Source organism: Cyprinodon variegatus, unplaced genomic scaffold (genome assembly GCF_000732505.1).
Source record: "Cyprinodon variegatus isolate N-32 unplaced genomic scaffold, C_variegatus-1.0 Scaffold28, whole genome shotgun sequence".
Taxonomy (NCBI): domain Eukaryota; kingdom Metazoa; phylum Chordata; class Actinopteri; order Cyprinodontiformes; family Cyprinodontidae; genus Cyprinodon; species Cyprinodon variegatus.
In genome coordinates, this window is record NW_015150481.1 from 1,771,801 (window position 1) to 1,792,108 (window position 20,308).

At 37.1% G+C, this 20,308-nt stretch overlaps 1 protein-coding gene across 4 annotated transcripts in view; it reads left to right on the top strand.

Moving 5' to 3' along the window:
* Positions 1 to 3,829: 3,829 nt before the first annotated feature.
* Positions 3,830 to 20,308, top strand: part of LOC107099680 (kinesin-like protein KIF21A) — a 39,394-nt gene continuing 22,915 nt past the window's right edge. For 3 of the 4 annotated variants that reach the window (XM_015397915.1, XM_015397923.1, XM_015397932.1), the window contains exon 1: positions 3,831 to 4,189. In XM_015397915.1, the coding sequence (XP_015253401.1) occupies positions 4,146 to 4,189 (44 nt within the window). In that variant the 5' untranslated portion in view covers positions 3,831 to 4,145. Of the gene's footprint in view, positions 4,190 to 20,308 lie in introns of all 4 variants that reach the window. The other variant, XM_015397906.1, reaches the window with a different exon arrangement.

Sequence of the window (20,308 nt, forward strand, 5' to 3'; positions counted from 1 at the left end):
ATGGTGACCATGTCAAAGATGGTGAACATATCAAAGATGGTGAACATATCAAAGATAGTGAACATATCAAAGATGGTGACCATGTCAAAGATGGTGAACATATCAAAGATGGTGAACATATCAAAGATAGTGAACATATCAAAGATGGTGACCATGTCAAAGATAGTGAACATATCGAAGACGTTAACATATCAAAGATGGTGAACATATCAAAGATGGGGACCATGTCAAAGATGGTGACCATGTCAAAGATAGTGAACATATCAAAGATGGTGAACATGTCAAAGATTGTGAACATATCAAAGATGGTGAGCATGCCAAAGATGGTGACCATATAAAAAATGGTGAACTTATCAAAGATGGTGAACATATCAACGATGGTGAACATATCTGCGGTCGTCCGGCAAAATTTGATCTGGAAATAAGTAAAAATACCTTAAATGAGTTTTTGGACTGTGGGAGGAAACCAGAGTACCCAGAGAGAACCCATACATGCTCAGGGAGAACATGCAAACTCCATCCAGAATCGAACCCTGAACCTTCTTCCTGTAAGGCAGCAGTGCTACCTACTGTTCTACTGTGTAGACTTAACAGTCTCTAGGAAGTTGTTAAAAGAAAGAGCTAAAAAAAAAAAACATACCGATTTTTAGGCACTTTGGAAAAGTGGATAATTTATAGCAGCTGAAAAACTCCCTTAAAAAGAAGTCTGAGTAATGTCATTGGAATGAAGGCAACAGATGCACATAAGGGGAGCTTGTGAAGAGACAATGTACTTGGTTACTTAGAGAACAAGCTTTAAATTAATTCTGTTAAATTAATTCTAAATCAGTGAAAGGCTATGCACCAAAATACATTACATATTGTTATCAGTGGATCCAACACCCGAAATTTGGGAATTTGCAAACTCCTGAAAATACATCTTGTCAGAAGCCAGCAGATGCATTTAGCTCGACACAAATATGTTTCGGACCAAATAAATGCAATGACGCGTATTACATCCACTTGTCAACCAGAGATGGAAGGCTGAAGCAAAGCAAACATGGCTGCACCAGTTTTAGCTGGAGTACCCTCTATTTCTTTTTGAAATATAGGCAAATGGTCGTTATTTTTGCCTTTGTGGATGGGAAGATGTTTGCATGTTCCCCCCAACAGGATTTGGAAAGAGTTTGATTCATCAGTTAACTCTGCTAGTTGAGAAACAAATCAAGCTGCTACTGCTGCTGTGATTGGCTATAAGTTTAACATAGGAGGCAGTTTCCCAATCAGCTTGAAGAATTGTACTGAATGTCCCTCCCTTTTTCAAACACTTTCCACATTAGGCTTTCCAGATTGATAGTCCAGTTCAATTTGAATTCTATATATCAATCTTTCCTATGCAAGGTTACTAATCTCCCCCTAAAAAATCTTCACTTTACATGTAATACACGTCACCAAGATTAAAAACCTATTTATTTAAATTTGCCCTTAATTGTGCTAAATTGCTGTTAACTTAAACATAATTGGTTCAAGCTTATTGTCCAACTGTTACTCTATATTATTTATGATGTTATTATGTTTTGTTAATCTAAAGCACTTTAAATTATCTTGTTACTGAAATGTGCTTTACAAATAAATATGCCTTGCCAATAATTAATTTCTTTTTTGGAAACAAGAAAGTTAGTCGGTGTGCCAAAACATCCTTTCATACTGCCCTCTGCTGGCTATAACATTGTATTACAATTAAATAAAGCTTTTTCTGTTAGTGGGTTCATTTAGTACTGGGAGATTAACGTTTCCTAGTTCCAAATGAAACAAACAAAAAAAGCCTAAGGTAGAAGGACATTTTTATGTTGGTTATCTTATATTGCAGTAGTTTTTTTGCACAGTTTGTACTCAATATGTAGTTTTACTTTCAGAAGAAAAAAGTTCCCCTTCATGTTATGCATTAAACACTAAAATGTTATTCTCATAAATGGATGTTTAAAAAAGTTCTTCAGAGGATGTTCTTTTTATTTTAAGGTTGTAACTTGGAAAATTTAGAGTTTAATAAGAAAAATCCATGTGTATATAAGAAATTTTATTTTGGGGAATGTTAGCTAAAAACTCATAAAGTAAAGTTCAGATCTGGAGACACAGAGGTCCTGCCTGAATCTAACTTTAGCTTTAATTAGGGAACATGTATTATTTTAGAAGCATCATGCATATATTGTAGGTCTAAAATCTAAATTTGATAATAATAAGATCACAAAAGTAAAAAAAAATCCTACTAGTGTAGTGATTTCTAGAGGGAACAGGTCAAAAGACTATGTTCATAAGAGTCAAGAGTCTAATTCTTGCACCACACCATGCAAACTTTTACCTCGGTGTGCTGTCATTGCCATCGAATTTAGACTTCATAGACAAGTAGAAAGAAGCATCTTTGTCCTTTAGATTAAAATTTCTTCATGCCAGCTTTGAGAATGTGGTGATAGCACCTCTAATTATTTGTGCTACTAAAGTGTTCCCATATTTGAGTTTTCTCCAAAATTTGAAAGCAGAGAAAATGTGATGGCCTCCCTGCAATCCTGTCCTCAGAGAGATGAAGCAGTTTAGCTATTAGAATGACCAAAACAACAGCTTTGGATGACAAATATTGGTTAAAACGAAATTTATTCTTTGGCTTTCAAAACCATATGAGACTTATTATGTTTTGGTGGTTTCTTTTAGTTGTTGGTTTTATTTGTTTATTTAATGTTTTTTGAATATTTTTATGAATATTAATTTATTTTTACCAGTTTTATTGTTTTTAGTTTTTTAAAAACCGTTTTATCTGCTTAGTGTGTGCAACATTTTAAGGCAGCTGTAGTTGCTTTAAAGGGCTCTACAAATAAAGTTGAGTTGAATCAACACCAGACAAGAGCCAATGGCAGAATGAGGATTTAGCAAGTTTTTCTTGCCCACTCAACCTTACAGCTGTAGTCACAAATGTTATTTAATTCTGTCTGTCTTATTGATAACCATTTTAAAAAAATGTTATATTACAAAAAATAATAAGTGCAGTCATAAATCAACCTAACTGATTTGAGTATTCTATGTTGTAAAGTAAACCTGTATTTTCAGTTGAATACAGCTTTTGCTTGATATGTTCTTTTTTCTATCCTATTTGTCTTATAAGGTTGGACAAACGTGATACTCCAATTTCCTCTGCCAGACATTTTCAAAACTAAAGAATAGATAAAAAAAAAAAAAAATGTATTTAATAACTAAGATTTCACACTCATCTGCTGATTAATCATGTGCTGATTAATTTAACCCTGCAATGTTACAATAAAACCTCTAGAGGGCAGCAAAGCCTCGAAGGCTTAAATGACCTGATGGCTTTTATTGTGCTCAAAATACAACAAAAGAAATAAATGTCTTGTAAAATACATCTTTATGTATTTTATGTATTTCATATGATATAATATTCATTTATTCCATATAATGTTAGATTATTATCATAATTTAGCTAAATATTCAATTATTTACAAAATCCAAAAAACAGAAATAATCCCTAAATTAAATATGAAAATAATATTTAGATAAAAAAATATGATTTATTTAAAGGTAATTATATTTAATTTAAAGTATTGCAGGTATAAATATTAATTAAACGTATATGTTCTAAATTGTGATAATTAGGGTCCTTTACAGGTAAATTGGTTTGCCTATTTAAGAAATAATAGAAAAATAATTATTAGTAATAACAGATTTATGCCTAGAGGAGATAAAATGTTTATTTATTTAGATATTATTGTTATAGTGTAATGTTTTGCTCAGTCAGGATTGGTACAGCTCAGGAGGAGGAGTCTTGTTACGTCCCCAGCCTTCGTGGAAACCACACGCCAAAAGCGGCTCCCTCCACTTCCACGCTCCCACTCACGCCACGCGCGCCTGGAAGCTGCGAGACGATGCGGCTGCAGGGCTGAGCGCCACCGGCTCTCTTTCCACCCGCGGAGACGCGACGTTCGGCTGCAGCGCTGCGTAAAAGATGAACCTTCAGGCCGGCTGAACGTGGAGGCTGCAGACCGACGCGCTTCGGTGAAAGGTGGGGGAGGGGGGACGGCAGGCCGTCTACTTAAGAGGATAAAAGAAAGGACGGAAAGGGAAAGGGAGCTATTTATAAGGTGGACGCTCTCGGTGACGTCATGAGCGGCGGAGCGGACGAGAGCTCGGTGCGCGTTGCCCTGAGGTAAGGATGCAGGGCAGAGATGCTCCTCTGTCACACCTGCCAGGATCTCAACATGCCTTTCTCAGCTTCAGCATCCCACTCTGTAAACATCGCATCCTCTTTATATCTCTAAATCCTTCCTTGTTTCCTTCAAAGTGCTTTTATCTTCACATCTGATCTTAGTGGATGCCAATGAGGAGCTATGCTTGAGCACCCCTGCTCTGTGGAGTGGTTTTATGAATGAATTTCTTGTGCAGAGGGAGGATTAGGCCTGTGCAGGTTGTCTCTTGTTCTCAGATTAGATTGTAATATGAGGACTGAGGAACACACAATGCCTTCCCCTAAAACCCAGCTGCAACTTTACTTTTCATCCCATGGATCTATTTCATCTTTTTCTTTGTTTTTATCCTTTTTTTGTATATAAATTCCTGCAGTGTTTTGGTTGCATTGTTTTCCCTAGATCTGACCTTTTGCCCCTTGTCAGTGTCAGCAGACAAGGCTGCTGGACTCTTAATCCCTCCTATGCTCATCTCTAAAATAAATAAAGAAATGACAAGGTTTCACCGAAGGCGGGTTTGTCTGCAAACATGCGTATGTTTGTATTGAAAAGACCGGCTTTAATGTCATGTGAGCCGCATGGAAGAGAGAAGACAAAAGCTGCTCCCTCTCATGTTTCTCGTCCCCGCTCCCCTTCGCTTGCCTTTTCTCCTGATTTTGCATTCAGACTTTGACCCAGAGCTGTGTTTGCTAAGCCAACTCACTTTACAAGCCGCCCTCTCTCTCCGTCTTAGATAATAAATAATCTATCATAAGCAACCTGATTTCATCAGTGCAGAACAGGCTTCAAAAGAAGACCTTTTTTTCCACCTCTTAAGATTAATTAGTTCATTTTCCCACCATAAAAAAAAAAACTCTGGTCTAAACTCTGAGACATAAATAAGCTTTTGATGTTGATCTTTGTTCACACTTTGTATCCTTACCTTACCTATTCATGTACAGATCAACAACTAATTCTAGTGGAAAGAAAATAATTATAGATTATATAATGTTGCACATGCCCATTCTTTTTTTTTTTTTTTACTTATTATAGCCAAAGTCCAGTCAGAATGAATGGAGAGGTTCGATTAACCCTAACTTTGAATTCTTGGCTTCTAACTTTGACTATACCCTGCTAACGAATGGATGTATTAGTTTTTAATCTCACCCTTATTTGTGCTAAAGAACAGCATCTCTAGAGCATGATGCAGCCACCACCCTGTTTCATCATAGGGATGGTGTTTTAAGGGCAATTCATGGTGTTCATTCTGAAATTTGGTGAATGCAATTTAAAAGGTTTAGCTTTAGCATTTTTTAACATCTTGGCTGGGTATAGATTAAAATGACAAGAAACGATTCAGTTTAGATTTGCAAGATTTAGAATCGATTCTTTTGTATCTGGTCCGATCTCAAAGTGGATTGCAGGTATTAAAAACAGTCTTTTAAAGGCCACTTTATTGTTTTTATTAGATTACATGACTTTGGAGTTAGGCAAAAATATTGATACTAGTGGTGACGAAAAGGACAGTAATGCATTTTTTAACATAAGGAGCATTTCACAATTGGAGAACCTGTTTTTAGATGCAGCCCTATCTATAATTAATAAACTCTATATAACGGCTAGGATTTCTTTTTCACTTTTCTTACTACATCCCATGTTAAACAAAGAGATTTATAGCTTTGCAGGGCGCTGTCTGTAAAGTACCACGTGTTGACATCTCTGTTAATGGATTTATGATTTAAAAATGGCTTAAGTTGTTTTGATTTCACTTTCATTTTGATTAATTAACATCCAATTTTTAAAAATGTAGCATTCACTGAGGGAAAAGTTTGTTGCTTTATAGATACGGTAAACAGAGATTGTCTGTCAACGACATGTATTTAATGTAAGTTGGAGCCAGTAAATCACCATAATAACGTAACAATGACACTGGATGCATAGTGACTCATCGTGTAATTGCTAGACAGGTTGCTGAGTTGGGCTCAGTATGATCTCCTCTGAGGTCAGCAGCGTGTAAAAATGCTTTGTCACTAAGCTACACACACACACACACACACACACACACACACACACACACACACACACACACACACACACACACACACACACACACACAGAAGGTAATCAGCTTCATGTTGGCCTGTTTATCTCACCGTCACACAATAAATGTGACATTCTCTTCAAAATACATCGTTTCATATGATGTCTATCCTTTCTGTGCATATTTTTGCAGGTAGAACTCCTCTAGGAAGGCTTTCCACAACGTTTATAGGTGTGTTTATGGGAATGTTGGTGCATTCATTCAGAAGCTTAGAATGTCAGACACTGATGTGGGACCAAAAACCCTTGTTCACATTCTCCACTCTAATTCACCCCAAAGATGTTCTGTTGGGTTTTGGTCATGACTTAGACCAGTTGCATTGTTCAGAAAACAGGAAGTGGTATGCCTGAAACTGTTTGGGAGTTTGAACAACTTTGAAATATTTAAGGAATACCAAAGATTTACAGTTTTTTCACAAGAGTAGAGCAAGAATTAATTGCATATGTAATGTCATCAATATTTGCAAATGGCAGAAGGACTTCAACACAAGTGAGACACTTGACTTTCTCACTGCGGCCCTTTAGGTGGCCAAAAGTAGGTTTGTTGCCACAGAAAAAGGACAGCGAGGGTGGCAGCTAGGTAGCAGAACCATGCATGCCAGTAGAAATAAGCACTTTTCCACATAACAGTTAGATTAAAGTCCTGCGACAATGGACACTGGGCAAGCAAGCTGTCCATGTCACGAAAACGATAAAACAATGGCGTGAATCATCTACTTCCTTATGGTTAGTGCTGCCAAATATCGAAATAAAATCTCAATTTTTAATTCAGCCATTTTGCAGTTGCTTGATAACAGAAACTCGTCCCATCAAGGTCTTTTTGCAATGTTCTGCATCTATATGATGGGTAGTGTTGACCTGGTGGGTTAGAGCAGTGTGCTTGTGCTCTTGGTTCCTGAGCAAACCCTTAACCCCAAACTGCTCCACAGGTGCCACACAATGGCAGCCCACTGCTCTCCATGGGGATGAGTTAAATGCCGAGAATGAATTTTCCCATTGTGGGAAAATAAAAGGATTTACATGAATTATTCTGAAGGCCACATGAAGTTAGGACGTCTTTAGCTATCGACAAGGAATGCTTGGGACGTTGCTGACTACCTGCCTCAGCATCCGCCGACCTCCATCTGTGGTGTTTTCATTTTGACAAAGTTATAGCTGAGTTGCTATTACTCCAACTTGTTCCTTTTTTGTTACAATACCACTAACATTTGGCGGTGGGATGTTTGGAAGGGGTAAAATGTGACGGCTGGGTTTCTTGCACAAATCCTGGATATAAAGATACATGCTTTAAGATTGGCAACTTATTCCATCTCTGATTGAGACTCATTTTTTAAGTGAAAAGAAGATGTTTTTCCATGGGTTCCTGCTTCTTCTCGTCTATGATTTAGATTGTTTTGGAAACATGACATGTTTTTATTCGATTTTATTACTAAAAAGAACATTTTCTTTCAATAAATAAAAATTTGTCCATTTTTTAAATTTCTTGTTTTTTTTGTTTTGTTTTTTATTTACTATAAACTTATAAAATTTAAAACATGCCATGGACCTTTATTTGTTGCATTATGTATAGAGACAGACACAAACATCAACCATCTGATGTTTTAGGCCAAGATTAATTCTTTTGCGTATTAATTTATATGTAACATTTATAATCATTGTGGTATTTTTATTATGTTAATAGTGAAAACAAGCAAAATGTGCTACAAAACTGGCATTACATATTGGGAATCGGTTAGATTGAAATGATCAAAATAATTCTCTTTTGGCCTTTAAAAATCATCTCTAGTTATCTATAGTTTAATCTCGACTGTTCAGACACTGATGATAACCTCTCAACAGGTGGGATAATACGTTCAGAATGAAGCTTTCTTGGTTATCATGCATGTTTTTTCTTCAGCCTATTGGTTAAATCAACAAAGCTGGAGACTGATGACACAGAAATCCCCCCAAAACTCGTTAGTATAACAACAAAGAAATACAAAAGTACGATCAAAGTAAACGGAAAGTTAGACCTTAAAAAGAACGCTCCGCCCTTCATTAGATGGTCCCATTTATATTCAAAGATAATGACCAGGAGCCACGCTTTTCATCCCCTCGGCACATTCCTCTCTCAGCCCGTGGACCCCCACCCTCCCGTTGGTGTTTTCACAGCAGCTAATCGTCATGGATACATTCTAATTATTCTAAACCTTTATAGCTGTAGTGAATCTGATATATTTGGACTGTCAGCCTCAGCCAGCAGGTAGTTGGTTTCTGCCTGCCTCAACCTGCAGGTCTAGTGCTGTCTTTTAGCAGGTTCCCTAAGCCACCATCCCAACAGCACCACGGTGATGAATTTCTCCTCTATGGTCTGGTTTTGGGTGTGGTAGTGTGGTAACAGACGAAACAACAGAGGAAGGCTACAATGACAACCAAGGGGAGGCTCCTCAGGTTGATTCATTAGTGGAAAAATTATGATTTAGCATCTTGTAGGTTTTTCCAAAGTACCTCGTCACACCTGATGTCGTACCGATGCTAGGCCTCATTTATTTTCTATGCTGCTCTATGTAGACCAGATCTACTTTGATATGTAACAATGGATCTCTGCCCAGCCAGACATGTGTCTAGCTTTGAACTAACAAAGCAAACTTTGTTGGATTTACACATCTAGTTACGTATTATACAAGAGAAAGCTTCTGCTTTTCAATTGAATGAATCACTGCATGCTTAAAGGTATAGTGGATGATGTTCTTTTTTGGGTGGATCACAAAAATAAATGGTCTTCCTAATTGTCAATCATTCTGGTGATATGTTTACTTAAGGCCGTCCTATATGCTCGTCCCTATTTTTATTAAAAAATTGGAACTATTCTTTTGGAAAGTAAGCTTGTATGAGTGATGCAAACAGCAACTTTTAAACAGAGCGTGCACGCTCATGCATGCTCTCGCACCCCTATTAATTAATTAATGGCCATTCCCTCTCGGGAGTGGGTACAGGGTTTTGCATGTGCTTTTTTTTATATGGTGAGGGCGGGTCTTTTCAGAAATTCGCAGAAATCCTCCCATTATACTTTTAAGATGGGTTGATAGCCTTTGAAGGGCCTTGGAATAAGATAATTATGCTATCACAACTCGGGCGGTAGTAGTTTAGAAGTATATCAGTTTGTTTAGGTTTCATGCCAATGGTAGAATTATTGCCTGAGTGGAGTTTGCATGTCCTGCCCGTTCTTGCATCTGAGTTGCAATGTGATAGACTCTCAATCTCTCAGAGTTGAAGCCCAAAACTCCTCTAATCACCACAGAAGATCAACACCAAACACCCTTGAAAGATAATACCATTAACAAATAGATTTCAGTTTACTAGGTCGTAGATCAGGGGTGCCCAAGTCCAAACCTTGAAAAGCATTTATCTTGCAACTTTTAGATGGATTCTGCTCTAACACACCTAAATAAAATGGCTGATAGCCTCAATCAGCATGCAGAGGCCTGCTATAGAACCTATTCAATACAGGTGCATAAGATGATGTGATGTTTGTCTATATATATAGCAGCATATTGGTGTTTTTTTTAGCAGCTCGTCTTGCTGCTGTAGGGACCTCTACATATAAGGTTGCTTCTCCACGTGGATCCTGACATCCTTGATTCATTGTGCATAGGTATAAAATCTCAATCAGGTCATGCTTTCATCACAATGCTGCCCTTCGAACCCAAATCCTCCTAACATGCTATGAAGCAAACTACAAGTAGCCATCCATAAAGTCCGTTAACCTTTGTTTTTTTGGGGGGGTGGTTGCAAAAATAGTCATTATTTATCATGTCAATAAATTCCATTTCAATTTTTTTTATCAATACAACTTTCAAGAATATTGTGTAAGAAAAAATACCATTATGAAATGAGAGTTTTTGAATGCAATTGTAAAAACTCGATATAGAGGTGCACCTAATGATGCAAAATGAAATAAGAGACCCAATTAAACCTGGATTAGAACATTACCCATTAATCACAAGCGACCTTTTGTTATGATGTACCATATTTTTACCAAAAATATAGCTGGATTTGCACCATCCAATTAAAATCTGAGACGTAATATTGTCTAACTTACTAGCTGATGTATGGAAGTCACACAAGTCATTAAAACGGCTTCTATTAAAAGCCTATCAAGTTTTTAACTAGAAATTTTTAACAAGAAAGTGAATAAGTGTGTGAAGGACACAATATATAAATCTATGGTATAAAGAAGGCACATTTGTCAACTTTAGAGGAAAGGTCTGCAAAAAGCAAAACGGGAAATGCATCCAAAATACCCTTGATGCACACAAATAACTAGGAGCTCTAGAATATATGACTTTCCAAACAGGAACTATTATCCAGGCCTTGGCCTTATTATCAGCCATTTCACATTATGCTAGACAGAAAAGACTTCTGGGTTGTGACGTAGAAGTTCTATGCAGACATGCATAATCTGCTGTTTGCCCAGCCACATCCATCCTAAATATTCATGAAGGAAATCTAGTGAACTGAGACAACAAAAGCAAAGCAGGCTGCCAGCCAGCTGCCAGATGATGTCATGTGATATTCCACTCTGAGACATTCAATAACCAACGTTAATTTATTATGGATCCTACTTAGAATTTGAAGAGTTGGAGTTTAAATTATGTTTTAATATTTGGCAGCTTTATTTTAGCTATGCTGCTATCTCTGTTTAAATATTTTCAGTATTTTCACCTTGGGTCCATTTCACACCGGAGTCATGATTAGATGACAGAAATGTTTTCCATGAAGACGCCGTCACTGCTGGAGGCCACCAATGGATGTGTCCTTTGTCGCTGCCAATTCAGGAATTATCCGCCACCCTTTGCCTCCTCTAGCACCTCATTCTCTCCTTCCTGCAAAGTGACCTTTGGCTAAAGAGGCGGTCTGTGCTCTGACAATGGAATGGGTCCTGTGAATGCCGTGGGTTGCTCTGTGTAAGGATAGTGGTTGGACGCCGCTCAGAAGGAAACTAAAAGATGGCATCAGCGGAATTACGTTTCTCTTTACTGGTTTTCCGATCCGTTTTGCGTCATTGGCAGATTCCCTCAGTGACTGCCGTTTCCAGATCAGCGTCAGAGTTCAGAGTCTTTATCAGCGGCAGTGAAATCACGTTATCCTGAACAATGTTGACCTCTATTTTCATATTCCAGTTCATTATTTAACACTTAAAACTTTATTTAAAACCGCTTGCTTCAGCTTGAATGTTGCAATGAACAGGCCCTTGATGTGGAAACCAGTAGCAGGACAATAGAGGCTGTTACTGATATGCACTCCCACTGGATCATGGTCAGTTACAGCACTTAAGATCTACTTTCAGCCTCCATATTTATTTTCCTTTGTTATTACTGCTTTCTCTTCTTCCTGCCCTAGGCGGCCATTAGACCGTGGTCTTTGAAAAAATGAAATTACTCACTAGTACCTGCTTGCTAAAAGAAGCATGGGGCTTTTTTATGTATGTGCATCGCTTTGTAAGACAGTGTTCCTGAAGAGAATCTTAAGGCAATCTCTAGCTTTAACAGGCTGCCGGTTGGGTTTTCAATGGCTCCTTTCCACTCTGTTGTAATGATGGATACTGTACATGACACAAAAAATAATTTGTTACATTTTTTGGGTATAATAAGAATCTTACTCCCCTTTTTTTTAAAGTAAATATAGAGGTTCCATAGATTACAGACTAGTGTTTGAGATGTTTTCTAATCATTGTTGTTTAATTCAACCCAGAATTTACCTGTTGAACTTTTTTATTCCTTATATAATTATAATAAAATATAACATTGGGGTTCTGATGTCAAACTAGAAAAAAAGGGCTCATTAATAAATATTTTTAGAAAGTTATTCCAGGATTGATCAGTATGCTGATGTGTTCTGAATACCTCTGTGTTTTAATGCTGCGCAACATTTAAAGAAATTGGTACAGTAGATATTAATTAATTATTGCTAATGTGTAGCAATTTAAGAAAATCTACACTTTATTTGAACTAGGCCAAAGCAGAAGTGCAGATAACCTTTTCTTTTTTTTATTAAAGCAAAATAGGTTATTCTTGCTGTTACAATGCAAATGTTATTTCAATCTAAATTAATTTAAAGGTATTTCGGATTATTTTTTAAAAGACCCACCCTCGTGCATGCACGAGCCCATTTCTCCTCGTGCACACCCTGTTGCTGTTCTTTTAAGAGATTTTTTTTATTATTATTTTAATATAAAAAACAGTCACTATAAAGGTCAAACAAAAGAAGAGAAATTTAAAAAAGCAGTGACAAAATGAACATAATCTCCTCATATTGAGACCATATGGACTCCCACTAATCAGAACCGAGTTGAACCGGGCCTCTCAGACCACATTGTTTTACCTGCCGACATGTCCAGTCTTTGGGCTACATTATGCAGGAGTCTTTTGATAATTTATTTTGGGAGTTTGTCCTGTGTTCCTCTTTGCTGACCCCAGCTGCAACAGGAACTGAAAATATACTGTTCTCATAGTTCATACAAGCTCACTGTGTCCACATACAGATTATCATTGCTTTTTGCTCCATTGCTCACGTAACTCCTGCTCCTCTGCGCAGTGCCTGCGCCATCTTTATTAGTCGCCGCTGTCGGGTAGCGACAGCCTATAGCGACCCCGGGCTGCTGTGACAGCATATCCCACAATGCTTTGCGAGGAGAGCTCTCACAAAGCATTCTGGGATATATTTGCTTCTTCTGATGCCTTTCTTATCTCTCATGCACTTCGTAGACACTTTTTCTCTTACGACCCTCGGCCATTTTCAAAGAACCGAATGACTATCTGAAACCGTAGCTCACTACAGATATATGGCTGAAAGTGCGCACGCGCAGAAAAAGCGAGCCAACGGGACGAGCATGTAGGACGGCATGATCAAACATATTACCAGAATGATTGATTATTAGCAGGACCATTTATTTAGATGATCCACCCAGAAATACAATATTTGTTTAATTGTCCTCTATACCTTTAAGCTTACTAACAAACTGAGTGGAAACAAGGTATAAAACAGAAATTGTAAAGGAAAGCTCTGTGTTTACACCTTTAAGCTTTCTCTCCCTGATCCCTTGAGAAGAGATCGCTTGGGACAAACTCCTTAAATAACTCTTCATAATGTATATGTTTTAAATAACCATGAGACATGACAGATGTTGACGGAAATTGTAATCCTACTGAGAACAGAGAAATTTCCTTAGGGTTACAGAAGCAGCTGCTTACCAACCAGGCTCACATCTGGTTGAAGTCAGCCCTGAATCCCAGTTGAAGAAGCATTTCATTACATGATCATTACATGTTTGCAAATGAGAAGACATCCATAGCTCCAGCCTTATCAAAATATTACCCAGTGTTCCAGATAAAAGCAACAAGGGCTCGCTGTTAAGAAAGATCCACTTTGTTTGTGCTCCTGTTTCATTCCCAATCTCTATTATCTACATCATGTACAGGATAACTGTGTATCCTGATAGAAGAACTGTCCTAATTAGATAAACTATTATTGAAAACATTAGTTTTAACACGTAACAGGCAGGTAGTATTAGAGTTTAACAGATTCACACATCATCAATTAAAATAATCCTAGCAAAATTAAATACAATAAACCAAGAGGATGGTGTCATTTAATTAAAAAGCCTTTGAATGGAACCAGAGTGAGCTACTTATGTAGAAATTCCTGAAGTCATAAGACTAAAGTCCACTTGGACTTATTAATCATGATGCTGGCTGACGCCATTCAGCTCTTTAGCTGCTTAGAGCAAAAAGCTGGTATTTATGCTCTCTGCTGTAAAATGCAGAGCCACTTACAGTAGGCTATATGCTGTAACCTGAGTTTCACAATGCACATAATAAGACAAGAGCTCTAATGATTCAATAACTGCCTGGTATTATTAATGTTGATGATAACTTAAACACATTTCCTGCAAAACCTACTTGATTTAAGTCTTGTTTTAGTATCTGGAAACATGGGTTATGTTGTCAGGTGATGGTGTGTGGGTGATGGTTCAAAGCCTGTTAAGTAGGAGTCTTGTTTTCTGCTGCCTTTTGGGCTCAGATGTGCTTTTTCTATTTCTGGCCCGGCTTTCCGTGTCATCAGCTGGGAAAAAAACTGGAGCGTAAACAAAATCCCAAGAGTTAAATTGGGATTTTGTTTAATGTTGTTAGAAATGGTGGACATTAAGGGATGATTGCATCTCTAGGGAATTGAATGATTTGAGGATTATGAGGAGGGCGTGTTGTTGGCAAGCACAACGATGGTGTGTTTTTGAGATCAATGACATCAGCGGTCAGGTGGCAGCAGGCTGACATGTCTTCCCTCAGGTCTTGCTTCTCTGTTTTAACCTAGTCTGTTCTCAACGGGAAGTAAGCCTGAGCAATTTATAGGTTTATAAGTTTAAAGCTCTTAAATGAGGCACCTGTTACTGTATGTGTAATCTTAGGCTACGTTCACACCGCAGCCTGAAGTGACCCAAATCCGATTTTTTTTGGCCCATATGCGATCTGTATCTGATCTTTTCATGGCAGTCTGAACAACACAGATCCGATTTTTTTCCAATGCAACCCAGGTCACTTGGCTTTGTGGTCCTGAATCCGATACGAATCTGATCTTTTCAAATGCGACCTGTGTCTGAAGGGCCAGGTCGCATTTATCCGACCTCAACGCCATTAATACCCGATGAATGTCACTGTTCTGGGTCTTGCAATGAAGAAGTGGCACAAAAAACAACCATGGCAGATGATGATGCGGAGAGCAGTATTTATGTTTAACCATCTTGAAAAGGTTGTGTTTTTATGGTTTGGAAAAATCGCTAGATGCGCTCCGGCACTACCATCCATGTTTACTTCCGTAAACACAGAGCATGCTGGGCTGTGATGTCATTGCGTCCTCTACTGCGAATGCGGGAAACTTGCATTGTATGACTGCAGTTCACTCAGGAGATCACATGCAAGACACATGTATTTGGAAATATGAACGGCAACACAAAAAAATCGAATTTCACAAAAAATCGCAATTGAGCATCAAGGCCTGCAGTGTGCATGTAGCCTAAGATTTGTATTTGTCAAAATGCTTTTATCTGTGGTTTTCTGCTCTTAAGTGTGTGTTTTAACGGACGTTCAGGATATGTCGGGCTCCACTTTTAATCAGGTTAACGAGACTTCAAGCGGAGGCCAACCACAGATAGTCTATTAACATGGCTTCTGTTAAGCTCTTCCTTGGTTGGAGTCTAATCTGTATTTGTTTTATGGAAATATAGTTTAACTGTGTCTGCCTGCATTTTTTTTCTTTTTTAATGTATTACATACATTTTGCAAAGACTTGACTTCCAGTTTATGCGTTATGCTTTGGTACAGAGCTGAGTTCATAGCTGATTTATGATGATTTAGTGACTTAAACATCGTAAGGTGCTGTGACAACCAAATAAACCCAAATTACTGTTACACCATCTTATTATCTCAGGCAAAAGCATAAGGAGCTGTCAAAGTCTGATACACAAATATGATTTTAACTGACTTGTTTTTAAAGCGACTTAAAGAGGCTTTGTTAAGTAAGAGCTCCAGTGTAAGCCAACTTTACCATAAAAAGGTGTTATTATGTTTTTATACTGCAAGTGATTTAACACAAAGAATCTGTTATTGAAGAGTTTGATAAGGAGAAAGAAGTCATCTGTTTTCCAAAGCAAACAAAGAGCAGAGGTGGATCACATGCTGGAACATTGAGAAGAAGCAGAGCAGCTAAAGTTATACAAATAGATGATGATCAAGATTTTCTCTGGTTAGCACCCTTTAGATATAATCTACATAATATCTGTTCATTAGGCGTATATTATGAGAGAGTCCAAATCTATTGACCTGGATTCAACCAATCCCAAATATATTGGGAGTCTTTATTGCCGATATTCCACCTCTTATATGGAGTGAAAAGGTTCTTTGGTGATTATGACTTCATTTTTTTGTTTTGTGACTGACCACAGCCATGTATGTATTTGGCTGCAGGGTTTTATTGTTTTCATGGCCATCTTATTTAGAGTCCTCGTGGGAAAGTTCTTTCTTTTTGTTAACGTGTGAAGATTTCCGTGTTAAGTGTACTGTAAGTTCATCTCTGTAAGGATACGACTCACTTTGAGCGCAGTACCGTCATCTAAAGGACTGGAGGGAGAAACATGGCAGTTTATTCTCATTAAATCTAACAGGACCACATATAATTTTCTCTTTAATGTGTGTGTATATATATATATATATATATATATATATAGTGCTTATATTACAAATTAAAACAGGAAGATGGTTGAAATGTTGACTTCCAGGAAGTTTGCTCAATGAATCACCTGTTTTAGCCTCTGTTCACTAGATGTTACACAAAAGGTCAAAAGGCAACAAATATCATATTCAGTCTGTTTATTTATTTTCTTATTATAAATCTCTCACCATTTTTCTTTCTAAAGCTAAAAAAAGTAGTGTTGCTATAGTTTCAGTAGATCCTCAGGTTAAACAATGAGCCTTTGATATATTACATCCATTGCAAGCAGCCTTGATTACCCCATTATTATTCTTGGATGATGCTCACTTTTAAGACTTTTTTTTTTTTTTTTGGGAAGGTGTCCAAAAGAGATTATTGTGCATTCAATCCTGTTATGCTTTAAATCATCAACTAAATCACAGACTCCTCACTTCAGCCGAGCCCTGTGGCTAGGGCACTTCCATCAATGGCTTAATGGGCTCTTTTATACAGGTTTGTCTGTAATCTGAGGTGTTAGTTAAAAAAAGAAAAACAGGACATATAGAGTCTTCCGCACTTTAAACCACAAAAATGTATTGTATGTTGGGAGTGGCACAATATATTATTACTTAAAATGACATAAATCATCAGCTAACGTGTAAAACACAACTTGGTCTAGTCAAGCATAAAATCTATGTTAGGCATTAAAATATTTTTCCTATGCTACTTTTAAGCTTACGTTTTTTTTTATCCATGTATTAACCTAAGCTACAGGGACTGAGAACTGATTAAATAAACTGTATAATAAAAAAAATCCACATAAACTAAAAAATAATGAAAATTTTCCAAGAAAAGTTTTAGATGGTGGTTATATGACTCAACACCCAGGGTGTCATCGTGTCAGGGGGCAGCTTGGTAATGCTCCACAGGTTTCAGGTATTGAAAACTCAAAGAAACAGATTTTTCTTTGCTTGTTTAGCATTTAGACCAACTGCAAATTACACAAATATCAAATGTGGTAGAAATATAAAGCATATTGTGAATGTTTTCCTTAAGTGTTGATCAAATGCAACCTTGTCTTATTGTATGTGGCCTTCCTTTGAGCTCAGTCCATCCTCACTCCTCTGTCTCATAATAGCGTTCAAGTTTAAAAACTCAAAAGATTGATTTAAATAGAACAATACAGACCAGTGTTCTGGCTGGATCCTCTGTTGTCATCACCACTGTAATCCAAGTTTGTTCTGAAAGCACAGACAGTGACCTTTATGTGGGTCGTTGCTTTTATTCTTCGCTGTCGGGTATTTGCTTCTACCCTCCATCTCCACAAACACACATTCACTTAGAATAACAGGGAATTTTATGCTTCCTTTTACTTCCACAGCCTCATAGTGGGAAGACTGGGTCTCCTTTTTAATGTAAACACACACAAGTGTACAGTACACACAAGTACTGTACATACATCACCCCCCACCTTGTTTTCTTCCTCTCTCTATCTCACCCACACCCCAGCCTACCAGTTCAGACACAATAGCAGTCATTTAACAGAGGTTCCAAGGTGCCTGCATGTGTTTTGAGTAGATTTCCCCCTTTTTTTTTTATAAATATTTTTTAAATAGTTTTTTGGAAAAACATGACTATCATTTCAGCCTTGCTTTTGATTGATAATTTCATCTAATTTGTAGATTTTAAAGCTTAAAACACACCTAGATGGGTTCTAATTTCCTAAAATATGTTTAGTTTTGAAAGGTTTTTGAGGATCTAATATTGGAAAGTTATATGTATGTTTTTTTAAATTGGGAATAAAAGCAAACAGAGCAATTCCTTAATGAAATCCAGGGCGGGACTGTTTGCTCAGAGCTCTCTTCTAGCACTCCCTCAGTACTGAACACTGGGCGCTCTGTGTGTGGGAGTGTGCTGGCACTGCAGGGTTTTCCACATGTATAAACACACACATAACACAGTAGCAATCCTCTTCTCCCTTGCCACTCGATGTGAAGTCCTCCCCACTTGTCAATACGTACATTTTTAACTTCACTCTCATCATTTCTTTTTATTCATCCATTATGCTAAACATGTCTTAGTTTAACCTTGTTAAGGGCAAAGACCATGCCTGAGCAGTATTATCTAAAAATGTGAAAATCTCCAAGTAGATCTTCATTTTAAAGTCATTGAAGCACTGAAATAATGTATTTGTTAATCATATATTCTCTGAAATAGTGTACAAATATAACATGTTAACATTTAAATTAGTTTATTTAATTTTCTTAAAAATCAGAAACCTCATCAATGTTGTCGTTTAGTGCTAACAGTAAATGCTCTGACGTTTGTTTTTTATTAATGCGCCCCTTTTTACTCTTAGATTAATTAAGTGGCCTTTGGGTGTTTTTTTAAATCATATTAGGTTTAATTAAAATCATGAATTATTATGTTTTGATCTCTGCAAAACATTAAGCTTAATCTCCAAACACTGATGTGTGATTGACGAGGCAAATACTCAATCATAGAGAAGATAAAACAGATCAAATAAAATAAAAAGTCCTCTTCCTAGTTTTCACTGTAAAATAGACTACTAATTGTCTCTAATTGTGTGCTTTTCCTGCACAATAAAAAAAAAAAATCACATCAACAGATTTCAAACAGCAATCAGTTTCAGTTTTCCTTTCTTAAATAATTATTCAGTTGTAATGCTGTCAAACCCCAAATTAAACCTATATTGCAGAACTTCATTGATGCTTTCCAGTACTGGACTATAGTTTCCCTCCAAGAGCAAAAAAAATAAATAAATTCAGAGTTTCTTTAGCAGGATCTTTGTTAATCCAGATGGATTTCCTCCTCTTTCTCTCTTCTCCATCTCAAAACGTATCAGCTTGGTGCATGCCGTCACAGCTATAACTACATATGCGTGGTACACACCTGGTTACAACTCCTCCTACTCGTCTCTGAGGTTGCAAGAGATATTCTTAGCGCTTCTAGATGCCTCATAGTTCTTGCCATCCAGTTTGGTGATGATCCACCTCAAGCTCCATGGACCAGCCAAGTTAGTGGACAGGGTCTGGGCCATATCGACCAGGCCAAATCAAAATCACCAAAAATGCTTGACAAAGCATAAATTAAATCAACTCCTGTTCTTTAACTCCTGGGAAGATCTACCCTGATGTATAAAACTGTTGTAATGGTGAAAATTAGAATGAGGCTGCGAAATCCGCAGCAACACAGATGGGATGTGACATTTAACAGGTTAATATTCAATAGGCTGCTGGCTGAGCTTTATTTTAGTATGATTAATAATTGACAAATAATGAATTTGGTTTATTATTAGTTGAAAAACTGTTGTTAAGTATAGCATTGACCCTGAATTTAGCTTTATAACTCTATAATTTTGACCCACGTTACATCATGAACAGGTTAGCGCATCAGTTTTAGAAAAAGTTGAACTTAGATGCTCTATATGGAGCAAAACTGGTGCCATAAAATTTATTCAATAAAATAAGTTAAAACTGAATTTGTTTTTAAAAGCTAAAAAATTTAGTTGAAACTAAAAATTAAAAAAGAAAACAAGTTCTAAAACTGATTTGAACCTGAATGCAAATGTTTAGCACTACATTTTTCAGCATCACTTTTTTTTTTCATACAAAAAAAAAATTCTTTATGGACTCAATTTAGTTTGAATACTCTTAATTCTAAAAACTAGTTCATGGATTCCTCTTTAGACCGTTGCAACCTAAAAGGATGATCAGACAGCTGCAACTGGTCCAGAATCATTGCTGCTAGTGTCCTCA